This window comes from Bos taurus, chromosome 4 (assembly GCF_002263795.3).
Source record: "Bos taurus isolate L1 Dominette 01449 registration number 42190680 breed Hereford chromosome 4, ARS-UCD2.0, whole genome shotgun sequence".
NCBI lineage: Eukaryota > Metazoa > Chordata > Mammalia > Artiodactyla > Bovidae > Bos > Bos taurus.
In genome coordinates, this window is record NC_037331.1 from 112,711,033 (window position 1) to 112,730,050 (window position 19,018).

Genomic DNA, 19,018 nt, shown 5'->3' on the forward strand with positions numbered 1-19,018 from the left:
TCCTATTTTCAAGTAGTCACTGAACAAAGAAAACCAGAGCTTCTCCAGGCTGTGCACGGGTCTCCGTCCTGTTGCTTCCACTCTCATTCTGTCTCGGGGTCTGTGGTCATCAGCAGTGGACTGGCCTCAGGGTTGACAGGCTCCACGGGTAGCAGGGTGGCCCTGGGCCTGCTGCTGGGTGGTGGGTGCAGGGAGGTGGGTGGCAGAAATGGGGAGAAGGAAAGAGGGTGCTTCTGAGATAGGGTCCTTCACCCAGCATCTGTTGAACGAGTTGCTCTTTGAGCCTGGCCCCCAGAGGTGGAGGAGAAGGTGCCCTCATCCATGCCCTTCTGCAGGTTGTAATCACAGGGCAATGGGACTGTACCTCTGAAGCAAACAGAGAACCCAGCCAGATTTTATATAACAAAGCCTTCCTCCCCAGGCAGTTTCTCAGCCTTGGCACTGTGGACATTCGGGGCCAGATAGTTTTTTGTTGTGGGGGCCCGTCCTGTGCTCAGCCAACCCCGGCTTGCCCACTACACACCCACTGGTTACCAGCAGCACCTTCCGGGTTGTAGGAATCAGAAATGTCTCCCTCCAGACTCTGCCTAGGGTCCCCTGGGGGCAGAATCACCCCATGAGCTCCGCTGCCCTCGGGTGGAAGAGTCCGCAGAGTGGGACTCACTTGAGCCCTGGAGAGCAGTCCTTGTCCGCCTCCAGTCTGTTCTGCCGGGGGTTACTCTCCCAGCCTCCCTTGGGTGCAGCTGGATGTGGGGGGGATGGATGATCACCTGAACTGTTCTCTCCTGCTCACTGTGGCTTCTCTTTCCTCCCACACGAGGGGCAGGGCTCAGGAAGAAGACTGGTGCACTCTGCAGGGAGGAGCCCACCGCCTGGAAGCCGCCTGGCCCGTCCTGCAGGGAACCAGTGGAGGTCCTGACGGCCTGTGTCTTGGAGCCTCCTGAGAGGCTCCCATGTCCCCTCCTTGGCCAGGAGGCCCCAGGCTGTCCTGCTAAAGCACTCCTGTAGTAGGAGCAGGAATCTGACGAGTTCATTCCTTGGAGCCCCATGCTGCCCTGGCCTTGTGATCGTGGTGACAGGCCCTTGGATTCGAGGCCACCCGAGTCTTCATTGGGTGGGACGCTAAGCACTGGGAGGTGGGCAGTGACAAGGCAGTTAAAGCCACACCCCAGGGAGGCCGGGGGTCAGGAGGTACACGGCCTGTTTCCCGGGGCCCTTCTCCAGGCCCAGGGGGACCTCACAGCACTTAAATTTGCATAGAGATTCTATCTCAAGCTCACTTTCAAGATGCTTCAGTACGTAATCCCATCATGAAATCCTCAGCTTCTGGTGGCAAGAAGACTTTTCTGAAGTGGGAATGACAGCTGGGGGAAGGGCTTGAAGGAGCACTCCGGCCCCTGGGTAGTTGGGGAGCATCCAGGGGGCCACCCACAGCCTGAGGCATGAGGTGAGGGCAGGGGGTGAGCAGTACTGGGGCCGGCCTGGCTCTGGGCTGTGTCCCCCTGGCTCCATAGCAGAAGCAGGGAAGTCTCAACACACAGGAGACCTGCCTCAGAGGCTGTCTCTGCCTCGTCTCGGGGCCTGCCTCTAGGATGCAGCAAGCAGAATCCCTGCACCCTGAGCAACCAACAGCTCCTAGACGGGAGGAGTGTCTCCCTGGAGGGGCCTGGCGCTTCCCACCAGTCCAGCCTCTGTGTCATGCCAAGCCCTGGATTTCTGCGGAGCAGAGCGTATGGATGAGTTTGCACTTGGGGGGCTTGGGATCCAGCCCCAGCTCTGCTTCAGGCAGTGGGTCAACCATGATGGCCCCCTTCCTGTCTCCTGTGCCTTCACGTCCCTCTACGTGAAACGGCAGCAGAGAAGCCAAGTGCCTGTTAGTGCCCGGCCTCCGCGGGACTGCTGGCTGACAGCTCCTCTGTGGGCAAAGACGGGCCTCAGGAGGCAGAGTGGACTTGGCTGTCATCAGCTCTTGTCCCTGTCCCTTGCTACCCATGTCCTTATTGTGGGAGGAGGTGCCCTCAGCATAATGGTCTAGTCCATTCTTCCCAGAGGTGCTCTGGGGACCAGCCTGGGAATCAATAGGGGTGTTGGTTTAAATGTTTCAACGCAGACCCACCTGATCAGCTCCCCGGGACTGTTTCCCACAGGCCCCCCAGGAACTTTGCGGGCTCACTGAAGCCTGAGAAGACCACCCCGGCAGCATAGAGGGTGTCCCACACGATTCGGTTCCCCTTGCCTCTCCCCGTCTCCCTTTCCACCAGGAAGTAGGGCATGTTTCCTTCCAGGGCAGCTGCTCTGGGGAGGCCTAGGCTGCTTAACTGGCCAAGTACGACGTGGTGTCTGCCTCCTGCCTTCCTTCCCACAGGTGGGAAACCAGGGGAGCTTGGAGGGAAGGCTTCTGCCTTTCTCTGGCTTTAGACAGGCAAGATGTAGCGCTCCATCCTGGCTTGCTGCTGGGCCCCAGGTGGGGTCCCTGCTCTGTGCTTCAGGCCCAAGCAATCTGACCCTTGAGCAGACCCTGGAAGGGTGCTGAGAGCCCCTGAGATGTTGGTACCGAGTGCCTCATGGGCAGAACCTATGGTTCCCAGTGTTCCTGACTCTGCCTTACTGCCATCACTTTCCTGTTTTCTTCAGCTTTGAGCCAAGAATTTTGTTCTCGCTTCCTGCCTTTTAACCTTTGGCAGTCTCCAGCGCTGTGTCCTGGGGGCTGAGCTGTACCGTGGGCCCTTGGAGCTCTGGCCTGGCCACTGTCCACACAGCCAAGATGGAGCCCAGGCCTCCCGACCCATTCACATGGGGCTCTACAGGGAGTTGAGGGATCCGCCCTTGGCCAGTTGCCGAGGGTATGAATTGGCGGGGTGGAAGAGAGAAGGGCCCTTTCAAGTGGGGGTTTTATAGCTCCCACCATTGGGATTCCCATTGAATGACATTCCCGCAGCATCCTCCCCGTGGCAGCTGCCATTCTTTAAGACTCCTCAGAGCAAGAGACTAGTCCTGTCAGCCCCACTGTGCGTTAGCGCCACTGCACAAACCCCATGTGAGGCGGAGGCCCACCAGAGCCGCCCCTGCCCCTCCACACCTGTGCTCTCAGGAAGCCTCCAGTGCCAGCTGTGAGAAACTTGGGCCCCTTGGGCAGGGGGACTACTGAAAATGCTGTTTATCATGGGAAGTTACGCTGCCCAGTTCCTCAAGGAGCACAGCCATGCTCTGGCTCCCCTCTGTTAGCTCATGGAAAAGAGGACGCTGGCCATTTTGGGGAGGACCCCAGGGCCGAAGCATGGCGAGACCCCCCCAACCCCTACCCTTGCCCAGGCTGGCTCCTGCGTTTTGTTTCAAGAGTCTGGCAGCCTTTCAGACCCCAGGGCCTGGAGACCCCACTGTTAGAGAGCCTGCCTACTTTTTCCTGGAGAAAACAAGCTGAAGGGCGCTGGGAATGGAAGGAGCGAGCGCTCTGTCTTTGGCCAGAGCCCTAGCCCTGCCTCCACTCGTTCCCCGCCTGTGGTCTCCATAGCGATGCCGAGAGGGCTGGCAAGCTCAGTGACTAGCGGTATAACCGACAACGTGAGTTCGATAGCCATAGAGACCAGGCAGGAACTGGGGGCCGGCCCCCGCCCTCGCCAGACGCGGAGGAGGTCAGCTCCTCCAGACCTTTTCCTTCCCTCAAACCCACGTTGAGTTCCTAGGGTGCTAAGGACCAGGTGATGATGGGCCTGTTCCCTCCATCCAGGGGTCCGTCTGCCGAGGTCCACTTCTCTAGTTTCAAAGATGTGCAAAACACGGTTTAAGAAAACCATGTTCGATTCTCAACCTTTGTGCTATCCGAATAAAGCATAGCTTTTCCCCATATGTGCCTCTATCCCGTAAATCCTATAGGAAACCGGCTGGGCGGATCAAAGGTCCCCTCCGTCCCGAGAGTCTAGCTGCCGCGCATGCGCGAGCGGGGCGGCAGAACGCGCTCTTTCGCGGCGGCAGGGTCCTGCTGCGCATGCTCGGAGTCCCCTGCCCGGCCGTGACAGGTACCCAGCGGAGCATCCGCAGCTCTGACCCGCATCCCGCGCCTGGCCATGACGGCGCACTCCTTCGCCCTCCCGGTCGTCATCTTCACCACGTTCTGGGGCCTCATCGGCATCGCTGGGCCCTGGTTCGTACCCAAAGGACCCAACCGCGGGTAAGGATCGCGCGCGGCCCAGCCTCCCTGGGGACCCCTCTGCGCCTGGGCCCACCCCTCCTCCGGCGCGAGGCGGCAGCGGGGCAGCGGGCACTGGTCCCGGCGCGCGGCGCCCCCAGTCCTCCTCCCGGGTCCGCGCTGGGCCGCGTACAACCGGGAACAGGCGGGCTGTCGGGTCCAAAGGGCAGAGAAGGTCGTGCTGTCGAAAGGAGGAGACAGCCAAGCCCGCGCCGCCCCATGCCCCCGCGCCTGGGAAGATAAAGTCTGGTGAGCCACTGATGCAGCTTGTCCATTCCTGCCCAGCTGTGACCTTGAGCGTCCCTCACCCCTTCAAGCCTCACTTTCTTCTTGGGTCACTGGGGGTGATGATGACTCCTGCCTTTTAAGGCTGCTCTGAGGATTACACAAAATAATGTATATAAAACTGTTCGTTGTGCATGGCACATGCTGTATGGAATAATTTTTAGCCAGTGTCAATATTTCTTGGGGGCTCCCAGCAGGTTTCTATACCTGTTGCACCACTCACGGGTTTTTGCTTCATGGTCTCTTCAGCAGTGATGGGCCCTCACCCTTTGATGACAAGTTCCTCAAGGTGGAAGACTGCCTTTTCACCACTGTAGACCCCAGTGCCCAGCTCGGGACTGGACCATGGTGCTTGGTAATGTTGAGAGAATGGATCAGATGCTGATGTGTCTGGCACCAACCTCAAGCAGAGGTCATAGGGCCTGGTTTGGGTTAGGGTTAGCCTCAGCCTGAGGCTGCATATGGATGTTGCCTCTGTTTTTCAAGATTCTCGGGGCTGAGGTCCCATGGCCTCACCTTGTAAACCATTTTAGTGCATCAACTCTCCAACACACTGGTGAGTTTTTTCTTCTAACTGAAGTCTCTCCTGCTGCATTTAAAGCCTCTGTTTCCAGTCTTGGAGTGGGACTCAAGGCAACAAGTCCCTATTCTCAGCGTAACTGCTTTCTCTGCCTCAGAGATGACCCTCGGTCTCCTTGCTTCTTGCTCTGTCTTCTGTCTTCCTTCCCTTTGCCCAGTGAATTTTGGATCCCGGAGACCACTCCACGGTGGGTGGCTGCAAATGCAGCTGTGTGCAGTGTCGTTCTCCAACATGACTCCTCTACGATGGAGAGACAGTGGGTGATGGAGAAGGGAGATAGGTGAAGGGAAAGATTGATAATGTAAGTTGGATGTGGTCGAGGTTGGCTTCCCCAAGAGGTGACACTTAGAGTTTTTCTTTTCCATCTAGCAATTCTTACCCAAGTAGATCTCAGCCTCCTTGTGTTCAGGTGGCATCAAGAAGGCCAGAGGAAAAGGGGTTGGCACCAGGAGCTCTTTCTCTGGCCTTGGCCTTGGCCAGGCCAGATGGAGGGTGCTGCTTCCATCCATCCTGACCTGACATCCTCTTCCATTGCAGAGTGATCATCACTATGCTGGTGGCCACTGCTGTCTGCTGTTACCTCTTGTAAGTACTGCTCTCCCAGCTCCTAGTCCGAGGGGGCCCTTGTCCTCCCTTCTTTCCTCCTCTCCCAGCCCTGCTCTCGCCTCTGTCCTGGTACCGACACATTCAGCTCTTGAAAGGCTGAGTCTGTAAACCACAGAAGAAGAGGGGTTTGGAGTAGCAAAGAGAGCGACGGGCTGGGAGTTATGAACTCTGGGTTCTGGTTCTGAGTGTATCATCTGGACAAGCTCTGCCATGTCCATGGGCTGCAGTTGTCTAATCTGTGACACGAGTGAGTGGGGCCCACTCGGTGCCTGTTGTCCCCGATGGGCATCAGAATCCCCTGGAGAGATTGTAAAACACAGGTTTCAGGGTTCCACCTTGGACTCACTACATCATAGTTCTCACAGTCTGCACGTGGGAATCTGTATTTTTATTTAAAATTTATTTATTTGTCTGCATCAGGTCTTAGTTGCAGCACACAGGGTCTTTTGTTGTGGCATGAGGGGATTAGTTGCCCCACATGTGGGATCTTAGTTCCCCAACCAGGGATTGAACTCACATCCCTAGCACTGGAAGGCAGATTCTTAACCAGTGGACCACCGGGGAAGTCCCTCCAGGAATCTGTACTTTTAATGCATGCCCCTGAGTGCTTATGATGCTGACTATTTAGAACCACTGGGTGAACAGTGGTCTTCAAAGTTGGCAAAGTCAGTACATATAGAATACTGTCCTATATTCCAAGTCCTGGGATACAGAACACATACCAAGAGATGGGAGTGCCTGGACCATGTGAGGGGTCAATTTCCACATCAGTAGGGTCTAGGTGTTCTCTTTCTGTAAGTGCCTTTCATGGTAGCCCCTCCCCTTTTACAAAAGAGACACTCCACCATTGCTCCCCAGTTCTGTCAGCCTGCTCCATGTTTAAATCTCCCTGGCTGCCAAACTGACGAATAAGTCCAAGCTCTGGTTTTGAGGGAGGCCTCTCTCATGAGCAGTTGGTGGTGGCGGTTTACTCGCTCAGTGGTGTCGGACTCGTGCGACCCCATGGACTTAGCCCACCAGGCTCCTCTGTCCATGGGATTCTCCAGGTAGTTAAGCCATCTTAAGTCAGAATGGCTTCCCTCTGTGCCCCTGGGGGCCGTCTTACCTCTTCTCTAACACCCTGAGTCCAGCCCCAACACAGGGATCTTATAAATCTACAAAACAAGTCACCAAACCTAAACCCAAACCCACGTGCCCTGACTGAGCCCCGGAGCTGGCTGCAGTGTGGATGTCTCCAAGGGACCCTTCCCTCTCTGGAAGCCAGACCATCCATGCGCTGGGTGGGTCATGTGACCACTGGCATGACGCACAGTGGAGTTCCCGGTGCCCTGGGCTCACCCGCGCTGTGCTGTCCCTGGCAGCTGGCTCATTGCCATCTTGGCTCAGCTGAATCCCCTGTTCGGGCCCCAGCTGAAGAATGAGACCATCTGGTACGTTCGCTTCCTGTGGCAGTAACCGTCGCCTCAGCGGCCCCAGGTACTGCTGGGCAGGCGGGTGGGCGGGCAGGCAGGGGTGGGGAGGACGAGTCAGGCAGGGTTGCAGGACTTTGCGTGTGGACGAAGGCTGTCATTTATTAAGAAGAACAAGCCCCTGAGCATCTGCTCCGTGCCCCGCACCCCGCCAACCCCATGCTGTGCTGGGCAGCACAGACAGAAGATCAGGGTCCTGGGGGGAGCACGTGGGCCCAGCCTCACTCGTGGGTTTGCAGACCCCTGAGGAGGCAGCAGAATCTGTTGGGAGGGCGGGCTCAGGGGTCGTGGTGAGCCCCGCTCCCCAAGGCGGGGCTGGGGGACAGGGTCTCCACCGCGAGGCCGTGACGCTGTCACGTGATGTGCTTTCAGGTGCCCCCGCTGTCCGGATGACCGTGGCTCCACTGTCCCTGATGACTCTTTTGTCACCGTCCCCCGTCTCCGTCCCCCTAGCTGTGTCTGGTCCCTCTGGGCCCCCTCCCCTAAGGCCTGCCGGGTTCTGGAAAGTCCCGCCTTCCCCAGCTCAGGAAGGCCGGGCTCAGAGCCAGCCAGAGCAGCCGATGTCCAGCCCTCAAGTTCCTTCTGCCCGCTCCTCCCTGAGTAGGTCCTGGCCGGGAGCTGACTAGGGTGGGGGCTGCCTTGTACTACAAGGGGGAGCCCAAGGCCGGCCAGGCGTCCTGGGGAGGAGGGCTTGGAGCCAAGATGCTCCGAGGCTGGAGAGGAAGCCCTGGGGAGGAGGCCGGGTCCTGCACCAACGGGTTCTGTGATCCTGGACCATCTGCCCATGTGAGTTCCTCACCTGTGAGATGGCCGTGGCGAAGGCCCCTCTTGGGAGTTCTCCTTTGATTTTCTGACATGCTTTGATGTGAAATTTCTGGAAATGTTGACATAACGGACAAACATTAACACACAAAAAGCACCACAGTAATTTGGATCAAGATTGAAAAGCTTTATGTTCAGCATCCTTTATCCTCTGAGTCACTCAAAGGGGCTTGCTCAGGAAGTGGCATCTTCTCTGCATGTCCTTTCCCCGCTTCCTCCCCGACCTGGGCCTCCCTGTCTGGGGATCAGGCTCCCTCCCTTTCCCAGGGCTCAGCCTGAAGCAGCTACCCCCGCACCCCAGGCCTAGACTCCCTGTGAGAGGAGGATTTCTGAGCCCCTCGAGGTCGCCTGGATGGAGGGAGGGTGAAGACAGACAGTTGTGAGTGAGGTGTGGGCGGTGCCGTTGGCCCTGAGGACTGTCCCCAGTGTGGGCTGGGGAACCCCTGGCCTGGTGAGGACCGGAGGCAGAGCTTGCGGGCATCGGACCAGAGGGAGCCTGAGGCCCCAGCCCATGTGCTCACTTCCCCCAGCAGAGTTGGGGCAGACACCTGACAGTCCCAGAGCTGACTCGCTGTGCTGCCTCCCCGGGGCGGGGGAAACCAGTCTCTTGTATTTATTGACTATTTATTTGATTGGCATTTTGTTCAGCGGGCATCTGTTTTGGCGCGGTGGCAGAACATGGTACATCTCCCCTGGATTTCTTGGCTCTGGGCTTGGCCTGTTGCTCAGATGGGGGCCTCCCTTTGACATTCCTCCACCCCCTTTCCAGCTCTCTTGCTGTGCTGAGCTCTGTGGCCCCCTTGGAGTGGGGTGCTGAGTCTTGCGGCCATGTCTAGTGACTAATGAATGAAAGGTGGGGAAACTCCTGTCTAGGGGCAAACTCCTGGCTGAGGCCAAGTTTGCTGCCTGCCGCACCCCTGCCCACCCAATTCCCGGTTCCTCGGTGGGTGGATTTGAGGGGCAGGAAAGGGGCCTGGCAGCTGCTTGGAGCTGCAACCCTGGAGTATGGACATCAAGGACTACGTTTTCCTGAGACCTGAGAGTGAGTACAGCTTCCCGGATTCTGCCCAGAACCAGGCCTGGCAGGAGGAGGAAAACGGAGGACTCGTTCAAGTGGAACCTTTGCCCACCTCCCAGCTGTGATTACAGAGAGTGCACGGCCTCTGGGGCTCTGCAATAAAGCCTGTCCCCAAATTGCGGAGCATGGCCTGCTCTTTCCTAAGTGTTCCTAAATATCCGTGGTTCCCTGCACAGGGGAGGGTGATGGAATGAGCAGAGAGGGGAGCTCCTGGGAGGAGCAGCTGGGAAGCTAGGGATGGGGTGCATGGAGAAGGGACTGGGAGAAGCGAGGAGCCTGGATTCATCCAAAGCAAATGTGGAGCCATGAAAGGGATGGGGGGCGTGGGATGTGACGCCACTAGGCTTCTAGGATGATCTCTGCTCTGGGCGTAATGGGCCCCAGATGAGAGTGGTGGGGAGGATGGGGCCCCATGAATGGGTGAAGGGCTAGTTAGGAGCTCAAGGGGCCCAGCGAGGGCTGTGGGAGGAGGGATGAGGCAGGATGCACCCTGCAGGGAGCCGTGGACGAAGGGGTGCCCAGGACCTGGTGGCTGGAACCTTTCAGCAACAGACCACAGAGGAGAAGTGATGACCTGGGGCATCCTGTATGTCCTGGTGAGCCCAGTCTCCCCATGGAGATGCCCAGCAAATGGTTGGATGCTTGGGTTTGGAGATCAGGATGAAGCTGTGGCCTGAAGACCTGAGATGTGTGTGTGTCTGTCCCTGAGTTCTCGCTGAACTGGGCAGTGGCCTCTGTCCCGGGGAGCCCCCACCCCTGACTCTCCCAGGGCAGGCAGACCCCTCCCAGCAGGCTGCCTCCCCTCCCCTCCCTTCCTTCCTGCCTTTGCAGCCATTCAAGGAGAGCGAGCTTGGGACACCCTCCCGGGGTCTGTGCCCACTTTGTGTGGATGCTGCTGCTCTCAAAGCTCGCACCCCACCTCAGTGCAGGGACGAGGGGAGACAACAGGGCGAGCAGGTTTTGTCAGAAATAAACACAATCAGACATTAGTTAAAGCTGTGAAAGCACGTTTTATTCTGTAACAACTGACAGGGAAATGAGAACACTGCGGGGTCTGGGCATTTTGGCAGGAAGGTGAAGGCAGAGGGGAGGTGTGGACAGGGCCCAAGCAGAGCCAGGAGTGAAAAGTCACGAAGGGTTGGTAGGCACAAGTGCAGCTAGGCCACTGAGACCGGGACACGGGTCCGGGCCTTCCTGAGTTCATCTCAGGAGGGTTCTTAAGAGCCGCCCCTGGGCTGCAGGAGATACATCTCTCTCCCAGAGGGACCGAGGAGGATCCACGACCATGAATGCGCTAAGAAAGGGTGGAGGGGTGGGGATCAGAGGCCCGGGGTTGGGCACTGGCTAGAACAGACAGTATATTCTAACAGTACATCCTTCTGACGGCTCAGAGCTTGGTCAGACAGGAACCCGACGTGGCCGGGTTGTCCCAGGGATTCGGCTTAGGCAGCCAGAAGCCAAGCCAGGTTGGTCGAGTGTCCTAGTGCCGGGTGTGGATGGGCTTGTTGTTTGTTTCAAGCAGGAAGTACTCTCCTACCCACCTTCCCTTGCCAAGTGGGATGGGAATCAGTAAATGACTTCCTCTGACACAGACACTCACTACATGAAGCAAACGATCCCTGAAGATGGGCAGTGGGCAAGGGTGGGACGCCCCCGCCCGCCCCTAGTGTCATAGTGGGAAGCTTAGCTCAGCTGCACGCACAGAGGCTGGCCAGCAGAGGGCGGTGCTGCCCAAAGAATGGAGACCTCAGACCAGATTATGCTGTCATTGGGGGTACAACTGCTTTGCACTGATGTTGGAGGGTGCGGCAGTTGTAGGGAATAGGGAAGATTTTCCAGATGGTACTGGAGCATGGATGAAATGTCACTGAACGATATGTAACTGCAACATCCAGGTATTTCTGGGGAAATCCAAAGGGCAGAGAACTAAGGGACCTTGACAACTGGATGCTCCTGTAAGGCCTGGCTTCCTAATGATCTTCCGTGACTTATCCCCACCTCAACATCCTGAGACCTGGCACATTCCAGTTTACGGTAGGGACACCCATTGGCCCAATGGGGAGGATGGAGGTGTCTGTTACTGCAGGCTGCAGGGCCACCCTCCCTGCTGAAACACCTAGAGCAAGGCCTGTGATGAGGGCCTTTGGGTTGCTTTGAACAAAAAATCAGTGTGCAGATAACACTGGGAATGCGAAGAGCAGAGAAATCAAGTGGGGGTGATCACTATCCGCTCCTGAGAACCTCCAAGGTCATGTGCGGGGCATGATCTTTGTTTATACGCCTTGGGGTTTCCAGGAATGGAGTCAGTTGGCAGCCACTGCAGTTCTGCTTGACTCGGAGCCAGAAGGGTGAGGGCTGGTGACCAAAGTCTGTGCTAGCTCAGCCCACGCTCCGTGTAATGAACCTGGATGAGAATCACCCAGAACAGACAGGCCCATAGAATGCTGGGACTAAAGCCAGGCCCATCATGACAGGGTCTCCAGGGCTGGATCGAGGATCCCAGACTTTTAATCCCAGAACTCTGGGTTGTTCTTAGGCAGGCCCACACAGGTCTTAGGACCCGAGTTTTGGAATCATGCAGTGGTATTTCTGTGCTGAGACATAAAGAGCCAGAGCTCCGTGGAGCCCCTGGAAATGCCATCTAGCAGTTTCAGGAACACCAAAGCCTTCGGGGATTACGGGGTGTCTGAGTGGACTCTAATCCCAGTGCCACGTGGTCCAGCAGAGGCCAGGTGAGGGACGGGGTGTCACACAAGCCCAGCTGAACTTTGGACTCACCCTGCAGGCATCTGCTCCGAAAAGGGTTGGGGTGGATATTCTTAGAAACCCATACAGCCCCCACCTCAGCTCCCTGATCTGGGGATTAAGGGCTGTGATGGCAGCAAGGCTTTCCCTTTGCAGTAAAGGTCAGCCTTTCCTCCCCTGACAAAGACCCGGGAGACATCAATGAGTGATCCTCTGTGCCTGACCACTCCCAGTCTAGTACAATGGGAGCATGGGGCCACAAGGACTGTTGCCAAAGTCTGGGCTCCCTGTGCCCCAATGCCGAATAGAAACATGGAGACAGAGTTTGGAGGAAGTTGAAAAGAGTAGCTTTATTATTTTTTGCCAGGCAAAAGGGATGCATAACAGGCTAGCACCTGAAGAGCTGTGTCCCCCTCTCTTAGGAGTAGGGAAGAAGATTTATATCCTCTTGAAGGTCTTGCATTTTTTTTTTCTTCCTTTTGCAAAGTTTCAGAGTGACTACAGCTGGCATCAGGCAACTCAATAGCTGGGTCTGGTGTCCCTGAAGTTATTGGCCTGTGACCTTCTTTCTGAAATGCAGGGTGCTACAAGAGGATATATGGGGGGAGAAGAATGCCAGGTGCAGGGTATAACCTGCACCCTGAAGATTTTTGGTTTTATGGAGTCAGAGAGTAATTAGCTTGGTGAAGGACAAGGCCAGCTACAAGTGTCTGTTAGTGGTAACAGATAAAGAATACCCAAGGTTGTTTAACTTTTGTAGGCCTGTTTGGCCGGTATGTGCCAAAGGCTGTTCACTCATTTCTGGTTTTGTGGCAACAGGATCATGGCATAGCCTGCAGCCTTCACCCGTGCTGATACCAGGGGTAACAGCTGTGCTCTTGGTCTGCAGCAATTGATTCAGCAAACAAGTTTTTCTCTTTTTTTCTGTCTGCTCAGCCTCCCAGAGGCTGTTCACCTTGACTGAGCTGCAGGAACTGGGCTGCCTGAGTTCAAAGTCCAGCTTCTCCAGTAATTAGTTGAGTGAAAGTTATTTAATCTTTCTGAGCTTCGGTTTTATCACCCAGTTGGAATGATACTACTAGTGCCTGCCTTGTAGAGGTTCTGAGTGAAGAGTGAAGTCGCTCAGTCATGTCCGACTCTGCGACCCCATGGACAGTAGCCTACCAGGCTCTGCCGTCCATGGGATTCTCCAGGCAAGAATACTGGAGTGGGCTGCCATTTCCTTCTCCAGGGGATCTTCCCAACCCAGGGATCGAACCCCGGTCTCCTGCATTGCAGACAGATGCTTTACCGTCTGAGCCACCAGGGAAGCCCTGTAGAGGTTGTGACTGTGTGATAGATGGGTTAATAGTGCCTGCCTCCTCAATAAATGCCATCAACCAATCACCTGACTTTTACATAGTAACTCTATTTTCATGGTTCCCTTCATTCTGCCAGGATCTCAGCTTCCTTCACCTTTTCTTATTCCCATCACAGACTCTACACCGATCCACCTTGTGGAGCAGAAAGTGGCAAGCACCCTGAGTGCTTTGATGTGTGAGATAGAACCTGGGAAATACATGCCACAAAAAATACCCAGAGCTTGTTTATGCAGTTGTATTTCTGTGCTTTGCATTAAATGTTCTTAACGTAGTCTATAAATGTACTGTCCTCTTGATAAAACACTCATGCTTTGGGGGTGTGGGGATGAAGAGGGAATGGGTACTAGACTAGATCTGCTGAATCTAAAGTTCTTGGGGAAAATAAATGTTTGAGAAACAACCAGGAGATTTCTTAAAAAGCAGAATATTGATAAGAACACTAGCCCTCCTAGATATTTAAAAGTATTATGAAGTCACAACATGAGAGGCTACAGAAATGAAAACAATGGTGTTAGCACATGAATAGACAAGTCAATAGAAGAGAAGAAGAGTCTAAAAATAAACTCAAATTGATAAACATGCAAAGCAAATCTGTGAGGGGAAGATGAGTAAAGGCAATGAGGAGTGTGGGGACTCTCTCCCTCCTGGACACAAAATTACTACCGGCTGCATCAAAGATTTAACAAATGTAAATGAAACTATAAATGTACCAGAAGAAGACGTAGGGGGATTTAAAAAATCACCTCCTAATGGGAAAGGTCTAAGTAAGAGGGGAAACAAAGAAATCCAGCAGTGATGAAGATAAAATGGATGAACTTTAATTAAAATTTAGATTTTCTGCAAAGCAAAAAGAACAACCTGGAGAAAAAAGATGAATGGAAGACAAGGGAAATGATTTGCAACCCATGACATATACAGAAGAACTGTACAAAAAAGATCATGATGACTTGGATAACCATGATGGTGTGATCACTCACCTAGAGTCAGACATCCAGGAGTACGAAGTCAAGTGGGCCTTAGGAAGCATCGCTATGAACAAAGCTGGTGGAGGGGATGGAATTCCAGCTAAGCTATTTCAAATCCTAGAAGTTGATGCTGTTAAAGTGCTGCACTCAATATGCCAGCAAATTTGGAAACCTCAGCAGTGGCCATAGGACTGGAAAGGTCAGTTTTCAGTCCAATCCAAAAGAAGGGCAATGTCAAAGAATGTTCAAACTACCACATAATTGCACTCATTTCACATGCTAGCAAAGCAATGCTCAAAATCCTTCAAGCTAGGCTTCAACAGTATGTGAACCAAGAACTTCCAGATGTTGAAGCTGGATTTAGAAAAGTCAGAGGAACCAGAGATCAAATTGCCAACATCCGCTGGATCATGGAAAAAGCAAGAGAGTTCCAGAAAAACATCTACTTCTGCTTCACTGACTATGCTAAAGCCTTTGACTGTGCAGATCACAACAAACTGTGGAAAACTCTTAAAGAGATGGGAATACCAGACCACCTTACCTGCCTCCTGTGAAACCTGTATGCAGGTCAAGAAGCAACAGTTAGAACTGACAAGGGAAAAATGGATTGGTTCCAAATTGGGAAAGGAGTATGTCAAGGCTGTATATTGTCACCCTTTAACTTCTATGCAGAGTACATCATGTGAAATGCCAGGCTGGATGAAGCACAAGCTGAAATCAAGGTTGCTGGGAGAAATAGCTATAACCTCAAATACGAAGATGACACCACTTGCAGAAAGTGAAGAGGAACTAAAGAGCCTCTTGAAGAAGGTGAAAGAGGAGAGTGAAAAAGCTGGCTTAAAACTCAACATTCAAAAAATGAAGATTATCACTTCATGGCAAATGGATGGGGAAACACTGGAAACAGTGACAGATTTTCTTTTCTTAGGCTCCAAAATCACTGCAGATGGTGACTGCAGCCATGAAATTAAAAGACACTTGCTCCTTGGAAGAAAAGCTATGACAAGCAATGTATTGAAATGCATATTCAAATTACTTTGCCAACAAAGATCCATATAGTCAAAGCTATGGTTTTTCCAGTAGTACAGATGTGATAGTTGGACCATAAAGAAGGCTGAGTGCCAAAGAATTGATACTTTTGAACTGTGGTGTTGGAGAAGATTCTTGAGAGTCCCTTGAACTGCAAGGAGGTCAAACCAGTCAATCCTAAAGGAAATCAACCCCGAATATTCATTGGAAGGACTGATGCTGAAGCTGAAGCTCCAATACTTTGGCCACCTAATGGGAAGAGCTGGCTCATTGGAAAAGACCCTGATGCTGGGAAAGATTGAAGGCAGAAGGAGAAGGGGCCAACAGAGGGATGAGATGGTTGGATGGCATCACTGACTCGATGGACATGAATTTGAGCAAGCTCCAGGACTTGGTGATGGACAGGGAAGCCTGCTATGCTGCAGTCCATGAAGTTGCAAAGAGTCAGACACGACTGAGTGACTGAACAACAGACATATACAGAGGTCATCAATAAGACACAGCAGGTTAATGGCAAAGGAGACAAGCAGGCAATTCACAAAAGAAGTGGTAGAAGTGACTTTCCAGCATGAAAAGATGCTTCCCATCATTTATAAGCAAGGAAAGCAAATGGAAACAACAATGTAACCCCATCATTACCTGTTATGTTAACAGAGGTCAAAACTGCTGACAAACCATAACAGATATGTCTCCTAATAGTCACAGTCAGTGTCGCCTGCAGCTCCCCTTGCTCTGAATACTTCCATGCACACTAGCTGACTTCCAGCTGTCAGCACTGTCTTCCTGCCCTGTGCTGCAGGCTGGAAGTGCTGTCAGGAAGATATTGCCATCAGCACACTCTTTGATTGATAGGGCTTGCATGTACATGCTCCTGGGGTTTCTCCAGCTCTGGTGGCCCCCTGAGTGGATGGTTTGTGCTTCTGTCTCCATTATGAGGTGTGTTCCCTGGGCAGCCTACCAACGCCATAGAAGAAACATGGAAAACAGACCAACCACAAAATGACCTGGAGCCCAGTGTTGCCAAACCTCGGCAGAAGCAGAGTCACATGAGTGAAATATAAATGCTTATTGTTCTGAGTCAGGGTTTTCAGGCGTTTGATATGCAGCATCGTGGCGGCATAGCTGACTGATCAGCGTAATGACAGGTCTAGCACAGGGTGACATACATGTTGTGTTTCTACTCGCTTGTTGATGATGCTCGAATTACTCCAGGTTCTCCTGTTACAATGAGCATCCCTCCATAGGTCCTTGTGCACCGGTGCTGGAGCTTCTCTAGGCTGTATGTCTCCATGTAAAGAGCAGAGTTGTGGGTGGTGTTTACTTTCAGTGTCACAAGATATTACCAAATTGTCCTCCAAAGCAATTATTTACACTCTGACAAAACTTACAGGAACTCCTGGACTTCATTTGTTACTCAGCCTTTTTTATTTTTTCAACCAGATAATGTGTGTAAAATGGTATCTTGTTTTAACTTACATTTCACTAATAATACCTGATGAGCCTGACTCCCTTCATCTGTTTGTTGGCCATTTGGATTTCCACTTCTCTAATTTGTTCATATTGTTTGCTTGATTTTCTATTAGACTTTTTGGGTCTTTTTCTTACTGATTTATAGAATTTCTTTATGTATTTTAGCTACAAGTTCCCCTAATCCCATACAGCTAGTGCCAGGAAGAGAGATGGAAGAAGACAGTGTGTGTTGGCAGGGGGGTGGGGGGTGGGGGGGGTGGAGTTCAGTTCAGTTCAGTCGCTCAGTTGTGTCGACTCTTTGTGACCCCTGGGCTGCAGGATGCCAGGCTTCATCACCATCTCCCGGAGCTGCTCAAACTCATGTCCATTGAGTCGGTGGTGCCATCCAACCATCTCATCCTCTGTCTTCCCCTTTTCCTCCTGCTTTCAATCTTTCCCAGCATCAGGGTCTTTTTTAATGAGTCAGCTCTTCACATCAGGTGGCCAAAGTATTGGAGCTTCAGCTTCAGCATCAGTCCTTCCAGTGAATATTCAGGACTGATTTCCTTCAGGATTGACTGGTTTGATTTCCTTGGAGTCCAAGCAACTCTCAACCAGTATATTGCTGGTAACCGAAGTCCTTTTCTTTCTTTTTCCCCCCTTTTCTTTTAAATTAGCACCTTTCTTCATTTATCTAGTTATCCTTACATTCAACTGACCAGTTCTTCACTTGATTCCCTTGCTCACCACAGACCAGTTCCTGCTGTGCTCTGTCTCTTCTGTGTCTGGCATCAAGTAGAACACAAATATGTCTTGAGTAAATGGATGATTCTATGAGAGCCATTGCTCTTATTTCTGTAAGCTTTGTGGGGATAGCGTGGGGGTCAAAGAGCCCATGCCACTACAGGAAGATGGGTTAGGAGCAGTGGTGTGCTTGAGCCTACTTGCACCAGAGAGGCACTTCAGCATGTCTTCCCAACACCATGATCAGCGATCCTATGTTTGTGGCTTGACATTGGATTTGGTGAGATTATTTATACTGTGAAGTTGGAAAACACTGCAAATCAATGCTTCCCCTCCCCTCAAGAGCTGGTTGTTAAACACTTACCAACACAACACTGACTTACGGCAATTAAAATGTGTAGAAACAAGCCAATGTAGAACAAGACCAGTGGTAAGTGAAATAAAAAGCCATAGTTGGAGGAACGTATCACTCTAGACTTGTGGTGCTCAGAGACAGGGTTTTAAGTTACCCCAGATTTGAGAAGACTTGGTATCCTGAGGCCCTGGATTAGGGAAAGGAGCTGAACCTTCAATGTCAGCTCCAGCTAGCAAAAGTGAAGGGCAGCAGGGGGCACCTGGATTTGAACCAGGGACCTCTTGATCTGCAGTCAAATGCTCTACCCCTGAGCTATACCCCCTGATGTAAGTGGAGGCCTTAGTACTACCTTTTACCTGTGTAGCCATGCCCAACATCCCTATAAATTTTTGCCACAAGGTGTTCACCAGGCTGGGCCTGCTCAAAGCTGCCAAACCAGCCTCACTATAATTTTACTCCCTTGATGCAAAACAAGCACCAGGTTCCCCCTCCCTGTAACCACCTCCCTGCTCTTTCTGGAAAAGCACTGACATTGGTGTTTATAGCAGGAGGGGCCTTCAGGGTCACTGGTCTATGCCCGTCACAGTGGGCATCTGAACACAGAGATTCAGGATTACTGGTCTGCCCAAGCACACACAACTCCTCACAGATAAACTCAGGACCTGAATCCACTTCTCCTGACTTTGGGTTCAGGACCTTATAACTAAGCCAGTGAGTCTCTTATCTTCCTCTTTTCCCTATCCTCTATCAGTCAAAAAATGTAAAGGCTACAGAAGAGGAGTGTTTTAATAGATTAATGAGGAGTTGGGACCGTCAGGGGAACTAGAGCGTGGGCTTAGCAGAGCACAAGGAAAAGCTAATGGGGACACCAGAATTTGACCTTGGGCATGCTGCACCCTTCGGGCCAGTCCTCAGATTTCCTGTGTTCAGGAAGCATCTTGGGAGCTTGTCAAACATGCAGATGTGATGTGGGGTTAGGAACAAGCTTCTTATTGAGGGTCTGGGGGATCCCACTTTGAGAAACACCTGTCACGGATCTATATCAGGTCCCTTGTGCGCCACCTGCAGGAAGACTTAGGTACTGAACCCCCAGGAAGGGATGGGTTAGGAATTCTAGCTCCTGCCACAGGGTCAGGCTGAGCTGGTGGGCAGAGGCAGGATGAAAACCAAGGACCACAATGAGATTGCTCATCCTCTGAACTCTGTTCTTGACCCGTGGTTCTTAATTGTAGGGTGTGTCAAAATCACTTGGAGGACTTGTTAAAACAGGGATGTCTGGGCTTCCCCCTGAAAGTTTCTGATTAACAAATTCTCAGGTAAATTCTCTGATCCTGGGGGTCTAGG

General features: G+C 52.7%; 3 protein-coding genes and 1 non-coding gene across 5 annotated transcripts in view; 2 read left to right on the plus strand and 2 right to left on the minus strand.

Moving 5' to 3' along the window:
- Positions 1-3,844, plus strand: part of ZNF862 (zinc finger protein 862) — a 33,137-nt gene extending 29,293 nt beyond the window's left edge. Inside the window, exon 8 of one of the 2 annotated variants that reach the window (XM_059885364.1) lies at positions 827-3,844. In XM_059885364.1, coding sequence (XP_059741347.1) covers positions 827-1,008 — 182 coding nt within the window. In that variant the 3' untranslated portion in view covers positions 1,009-3,844. Of the gene's footprint in view, positions 1-820 lie in introns of both variants that reach the window. The other variant, NM_001191280.3, reaches the window with a different exon arrangement.
- The window catches only part of RARRES2 (retinoic acid receptor responder 2), an 85,584-nt gene that overhangs the window by 43,572 nt on the left and 22,994 nt on the right, over positions 1-19,018 (minus strand). The window lies entirely within an intron of this gene.
- Positions 3,992-9,149, plus strand: ATP6V0E2 (ATPase H+ transporting V0 subunit e2). Its single transcript, NM_001097574.2, is given in 4 exon segments — positions 3,992-4,168; positions 5,589-5,636; positions 7,019-7,133; positions 7,499-9,149. Coding segments are annotated over 3 exon segments (246 nt in total). The 5' UTR covers positions 3,992-4,064; the 3' UTR covers positions 7,113-7,133; positions 7,499-9,149.
- Positions 17,925-17,996, minus strand: TRNAC-GCA (transfer RNA cysteine (anticodon GCA)). The gene has a single exon. It is a non-coding gene; the product is annotated as a tRNA-Cys (tRNA).